This window comes from Choloepus didactylus, chromosome 4 (genome assembly GCF_015220235.1).
Source record: "Choloepus didactylus isolate mChoDid1 chromosome 4, mChoDid1.pri, whole genome shotgun sequence".
Taxonomy (NCBI): Eukaryota; Metazoa; Chordata; class Mammalia; order Pilosa; family Megalonychidae; genus Choloepus; species Choloepus didactylus.
Window position 1 is genome coordinate 72,259,808 of NC_051310.1, and position 6,914 is coordinate 72,266,721.

Genomic DNA, 6,914 nt, shown 5'->3' on the forward strand with positions numbered 1-6,914 from the left:
GTATCTATCTTGGGTGATTTCACTCACCCATTTTATTATTTTGTAGTGCATTTTAAAATTTTCATTATCACAATTTCTTTCCTTCTCTGCAACTGATGGACAACACCAAAAACAAAACAAAACAAATCCAAACTTCATTCCCTCATTCCAGACATCCCAGAGGAAGTTTTCCCCATACTAAAATGCTCTCTTCCATTGATTTCCAGCACATCTTACTTTCTGGGATTTCTTCCTTTCACTCTTTACTCTTTGTGATCCATTTACCTTCATGTGTCTAAAAGGCCGGCATTCTTCAAGACATTTCTCAAGAGTTTCCTACACCATCCACTCCAAACACTCCTCTGTAAACACATTTCCTCCCACAGCTTTAATTGCTGAGGGGTGACTTCTACCTCGGATGTCCTCTGAATCCCAAACCATTATACAAGAGTGCCTACAGGGCATCTTTCCTTGGCAGTCCGACGGCATAACCAATGCTCTATGTCCGAATCAATAACCATCCATCGATCTCCCCATGTGCCTCCCACTGTGTCCGTAAGAGATGAAATGGCACCAGCAACTTCTCACTTTCCTGGGACAGATATATTCATGCCTTATCCATCTCTTACTCCTACGTTAAATTGTAATAGCTGTCTATTACACCTCCTAAATCTCTCTTACATACATACACTTGTTCCATCTTCCACCTCCTTTCCGAGCTCAGACCACACCATCTCCCCCTCCTGGATGCCTTCCATGCTCCGGGTGGTCTGTCTCCACTCCACAATGCACCAGAGTGATCCTTCTAAAACCTATATCTGTCCCTGTCACTCCCCTGTGAAAACTCATCCATGTAGAGTCCGAGTAGGCTGCATTTGGGGACCGGACAGGGTAAGAAGGGATCTTGTGTCAGCCAGGAGTTCTGGTAGACGCCCCTATGCTCTATCCACTTGTGGTGGTCGGGGGCGGGGAAGGGGCGGGATTGAGCCCCCTTCCCCCCTCCTCCTTACTGCGGAAAGCTGCAGAGCGAGCAGCACTCACTTCCTATTCAGCATTCAGCGGGGAGGGAGCCTCTGAGCAGCCACGTAGGCATTCTCTTCTCTCTGGAGGAAAAGGCCCAGCAGCTGTCGGAGGAAAAGGCCCAGCAGCTGTCAGAGCAAAGGGACATGTCGCAGCTAAGTAAGAATCTGGGTGATTCCAGTCCCCCGGCGGAGGCCCCCAAGCCTCCGGTCTATAGCCGCCCTACGGTTCTGATGCGGGCCCCGCCTGCCTCCTCTCGGGCTCCACCAGTCCCTTGGGATCCACCTCCGATTGACATGCAGGCTTCATTGGCCGCTTGGCAGGCACCTCAGCCGGCCTGGGAGGCCCCGCAGGGGCAACCGCCTGCCCCAGTGGCTGCCGTGGCTCAGCCTCCTGCCCTAGGGGGCCCAATGGTCCAGGGTCCCCCTCTGGGAGGCCCCATGGGCAAGCCTCCGACACCCGGAGTCCTGATGGTCCACCCTCCTCCTCCGGGAGGCACGATGGCCCAGACTCCCGCTCCCGGAGTCCTGATGGTTCACCCTTCAGCTGCGGGAACCCCCATGGCCCATCCTCCCCCTCCGGGAACTCCGATGGCCCACCCTCCCCCTCCGGCGACCCCGATGGTGCACCCACCCCCTCCGGGGACCCCAAGGGTGCACCCTCCCCCTCCGGGAACACCCATGGCCCATCCTCCCCCGCCGGGGACACCGATGGCCCATCCACCCCCTTCGGCGACACCAATGCCCCAGACTCCAGCTCCGGGAGTCCTGATGGCACAGCCTTTGACGCCAGGAGTCCTGATGGTCCAGCCTCCGCCTCCTCCTGGAGCCCTGATGGCCCAGCCTCCGCCTCCGGTAGCCCCGATGGCCAAGCCTCCAGGTCCCGGCGTGCTGATGATCCATCCTCCGGGTTCCAGAGCATCGATCACCCAAGCTCCAGCTTCGGGAGCTCCGATGGCGCAGCCGGCGGCCCCACCTGCACAGCCTCTGGCATCCTGGGCTCCGCAGGCTCAGCCTTTGATCCTGCAAATCCAGTCTCAGGTTATAAGGGCTCCTCCGCAGGTTCCCCAGGCCCCGCAGGCCCCGCAGGCGCAGCTGGCCACGCCCCCGGGCTGGCAAGCCAGCTCTCCCGGGTGGCAGGCCCCACCACAAGGCTGGCAGGCCACGCCCCTGGCATGGCAGACCACGCAGGTAACCTGGCAGGGCCCGACGATCTCCTGGCAGGCGCAGCAGCCAGTGCGCCAGGGTCCGCCGCCGGTGCGCCAGGGTACGCCGCCAGTGCGCCAGGGTCCACCGCCCATTCGACCCGGCCCGCCGCCCATCAGACCCGGCCCGCCGCCGGTGCGCCAGGCCCCGCCCTCGATCCGGCAGGCCCCGCCGCTGATCCGCCAGGCACCACCGCCCATCCGGCCTGCCCCGCAGGTCTTGGCCACTCCGCCGCAGCTCTGGCAGGCCCTGCCGCCCCCACCTCCGCTGCGCCAGGCCCCGCAGGCTCGGCTGCCCACCCCGCAGGTGCAGGCGGCCCGGCAGGTGCAGGCGGCTTCGCAGGTGCAGGCGGTCCCACAGGTGCAGGCGGTCCCACCGGCCGCGCAAGTGCCTGCGGGGCCTCCCGCCTGCCCGCAAGCGTCCCAGGTGCCACCGCGCGCCCCGCAGGCCGCGCACTGCCCGCCTATCATCTGGCAGGCCCCCAAAGGCCAAGCCCCAGTGCCGCACGAGATGCCGACGTCGATGGAGTTTCAGGAGGCGCAGCCGGCCCAAGCACTAGCGTGGCAGGCTCCGAAGGCCCCTGCGCACTACTGGCAACCCCTGGCCACACAGGAGACCCAGCGACAGGGCCCTCCGCTGGTCCCGCTGGAGCAGCCCTTTCAGGGAGCCCCGCCCTCCCAGAAGGCCCTGCAAATCCAGCTATCCGCCCAGCAGGCCCAGCCCTCGGGCCCGCAAGCAGAGCTGCCTACCCTGCAGCTCCAGTCCTCCTGGCAAGCACCGCCAGGAGTCCTGCAGGCCCAGCCCGCCGCTTCCGTAGCGGCGGCAAATTTTCACATGGGTTCCACTAAATCACTGATGACTCCCCCATCAGGAGAATCCAGGGCCTCTTCAATAGAACGTAGGGGCTCCTCGAAGGAACGCAGGACCTCTTCCAAGGAGCGCAGGGCTCCGTCCAAGGACCGCATGATCTTTGCTGCCACTTTTTGTGCTCCAAGGGCAATGTCCACTGCCCGGGCACACCTGCCAACCGCCTGGAAAAACTTGCCTGCCACATCAGAGACTTTTACTGCCACCTCAAGGGTCTTTTCAGCTACCTCCCATGTCCAGCCTGCCTCTTTTAATGCCTTTAAGGGTCCGTCTGCCACCTCAAAGACCCCGAAGTCACTGCCACTTGCTCTTCAGGATCCATTTGCCTGTGTGGAGGCCCTGCCTGCAATCTCCTGGGATCCACAGCCCACCTCCAATGCCTCCAAGGCATCGAAGGCAGCATCCTCCATCCTGATGGCTACAGCAGCTGCCCCCCAGGCAACAGCCACCACTGATGGCACCTCAAAGACCACCGAGGAGCGTCGCCCAGGCAAAGTCACCCGGAAGAAGAAGCACCTGGATGCCAGAGAGGACAGCAGTCGTCATATGTTGGCCCTACATAATTGGCAGGCCCCGAGGCCCTGGGAAAATCTGAACTTGAGTGACTGGGAGGGCCAAAGCCCCATCCACCTTCTGGGTGACTGGGAGGCCCCATTCACTTCCCGTGGCCTGAATGGCTGGGAGGGCCCAAGTACCTCCAGGATCCTGAGTGGCTGGGAATGGCCCAGCACATCCTGGGCTCTGAGTGCCTGGGAGTGTCCAAGCACTACGAGGGCCCTGAATCTCTGGGAAAGCCCAGGGAGCCCTGAGCCCATGATCATCTCTGAAGCCCCAAATCTCTCTAAGGGGCCCAGTGCCACCCAGGATGAGCCCAAGATGGAGACTCAACCACTGTCTCCCTTGGATGAGAGAGCAAACGCATTAGTGCATTTCCTCTTGGTCAAGGACCAAGCTAAGTTGCCAATCAAACGCTCGGAGATGGTGAAAGTCATCATTCGCGAATATAAAGATGAGTGCTTAGATATCATCAACCGAGCCAACAATAAGCTAGAGTGTTTCTTTGGTTATCAATTAAAGGAAATTGATCCAAAAAAACACTCATATATCATCAACAAGCTGGGGCGTCGTAAAGATGACCCAATGGCATCCTATTTTGACACGCCCAAGCTGGGTCTCCTGATGGTGGTCCTGAGTTTCATTTTCATGAAGGGCAACTGTGTCAGGGAGGATCTCATCTTTGATTTTCTGTTCAAGTTAGGGTTGGATGTCCAGGAGACACATGCTTTCTTTGGAAACACCAAGAAGCTCATCACCGAAGTGTTTGTAAGGCAGAGGTATCTAGAGTATAGGCGTATCCCTCACACTGAGCCAGCACAATATGAGTTCCTGTGGGGTCCCCGAGCATTCCTTGAAACCAGCAAGATGCTCATCCTGAGGTTTATGGCCAGGCTCCATAAGAAAGACCCACGGTCTTGGCCATTCCATTACCTCGAAGCACTGGCAGAGTGTGAATCTGAAGATCTCGAAGAGGATGACGCAGGATCTGGTGATAATGCCGGTGGGCCCCCCACCAGCAGTTCCCCTCCCCGCTAACAAGTTGTATCAGAGATTGTTCCTTTCCGGCCCCCTGCCAAAGGCCACTGACAGGATGCGGGAACACTTTGTTTCTGGTGTTTATGTTCCGGTTGTATGTGTGTAAGTTTGGGTTTTTCAATTTGATTTTGTATCTGCCAAAGCTTTGTATATTTTAATGTGGTGTTGATTTCAATTGGCAACTGTTCTATTTGGCATTTTTTTTGCATCTGTATTTTTAAGTGAGATCTGTGGTTTTCCTGTTTTGTGTTTTAATTGTTATATTTTGGTATCAGAGTTGTGCTGGCTTTGTGAAATGAATCAAGAAGCTATCCATTTCATGCTGGTACAGTTTATGTAGTATTAAAATAGGCAGTTCTTTGAAAGTTAAAATGACTCACCAGTAAAAATTTGTCTGCAGAAAAATAAATATCTATATCTATATCTATATATATATATATACTTTCAGCATAACATTGGATTGTCTGTCTTTATTCTCATTTGCACTTTAGATGAAGCAGCCAAGTTTTAACTCTCCAAATAGACATGAATACCAACACCAATACTAGTGATAGTATAAGTCACAGAAATGAAAGTGTTTTCCAAAGAGAGTGCTATTTTCATCCTTAAAATGATGCAGTGTGGTTGGTGATGAAACCTAAAATTCCCATTAAACCAAAGGTAAATATGAGTTGTATACCCAAGACAAAATTCCACAAGGCAGTGAGGCTGACTCAAGAACCCCAATTGAATTCTTGCAATAATCCTTCAAAGTAGGCATTATCATTCCCGTTTTATAAGTGAGGGTACAAGACTCAAAAAGATTAATTAAATTGCATATGTCCATACCAGGCCTAAAAAAACTGTAATTTGAAGGAGAAGATGTCCAGAAGGTGAAGTGCAAACAGAAGAACCATCTGCCTGCATGACCACAAGTATCAGGTTTGTCCACCACATGGAGGAATTGGACAAGGGAGCATTTGCCAGTCTTGTTTCCCATGGTGGGTATTCAGCAGTTCAGATTTGGGTTTCAAAGGAGAACCAGGGAATGAGAAGTTGAAGCTCCAGGTTGATAAACATACTGATTTTGGCATAGAAACATGCTCCTGGAAAAATGTACAACCTTTTAACTGGGAGAAGGAAAAATCAGGCTTCAGTGAACTAAGAACTGTGTACATTGTGGGTGGAAGAGTTCGTAGCCACATAGACAACTTAATGACGGGAAGTTCCCTAGGGACAATCCTAATATACATGGACAGTCGGTGGGCAGTGCTAAATAACCGCAGGCAGTCTTTGCGCGTATGGTCTGGTGTGGGTGGTGAGGGAATGTGGGAGTGAACTGTCCTGGGTGGTTTGGGGAGAAAAATTCCTGCACACACCAAGATGGTACATAAAAAGGGACTTTTTCTGAGGTTACCACTCTGCTCCTGTGGAGAAGGAGGATCGGCCCTGCTTGACACGCCTACTGTCCTGTCAGAATCAGGAACCCAAACCCAAATCCCTCTTCTCCCTGGAAAAATTGAAGTCCCAGGTGAGATGAGGCCATGGTGGAATTCTTCTGCCACCTAGTGGCAAATCTCTGTTTCTGTCTCTCCTTGTGATTGGCTCCAGCATCTGCAGCAGCTCCCGTCGCAGGGCTGGACCTCACACCCAGGAGTACTTTGGTTGTACCTACTACTTGTTTCATAAACTTAGCCTATGATGTTACCTGCCTCTGGGCCCAAACTTTCCTTCCTTTCATATTATATCATAGGTAAAGGTGAAACGTCCTCTCCAAGTCTAATCCAAAGTTTACTCAATGATTTCTGCCTCTGGTACTGTGGCCACTGCCACTTAGGAGTTGGTATCTCTTTAGTAGGACATGAGCTCACAAGATGAAATGTCTACTCCCAGAACATGCAGAACTGAGCTTTCTACCATGATTTCTGCAGTGCCCCAGGATCTTCATCAAGTTGTCCAAGTGGCCAGGTTGTCCAGAAATTTGGAGGGAGTTTCTGGGAAATTCCTTGGGTTGGAAAGCCCTGCACATCTGCCCACAATAGATCCATGGTTATTTTGAAAATGACAAAAAAAAAAAAATGCCCTGTACACTTCCAAGTACCCATTTAAGGAGACAGCACTCCCCTACCCCCAAAAGAGGCTTAGCTAGGCCAGTAAATTGGTACATAGGTCTAATATTACTTGATATATATACATAGGTCTAATATTACTTGATATTTGTTTTTGGTTTAGTTCTTATTGCTTCTATAGTTTTCACCAACTTCGTTACTC

The 6,914-nt window shown here is 53.3% G+C and overlaps 1 protein-coding gene across 1 annotated transcript; it reads left to right on the forward strand.

Annotated features, from left to right (window-relative positions):
- Positions 1-1,111: 1,111 nt before the first annotated feature.
- On the forward strand, positions 1,112-5,058 carry MAGEL2 (MAGE family member L2). Its single transcript, XM_037832840.1, has one exon. It carries the CDS (start codon positions 1,146-1,148, stop codon positions 4,662-4,664), a length of 3,519 nt encoding a protein of 1,172 aa, XP_037688768.1. The 5' UTR covers positions 1,112-1,145; the 3' UTR covers positions 4,665-5,058.
- Positions 5,059-6,914: the final 1,856 nt, after the last annotated feature.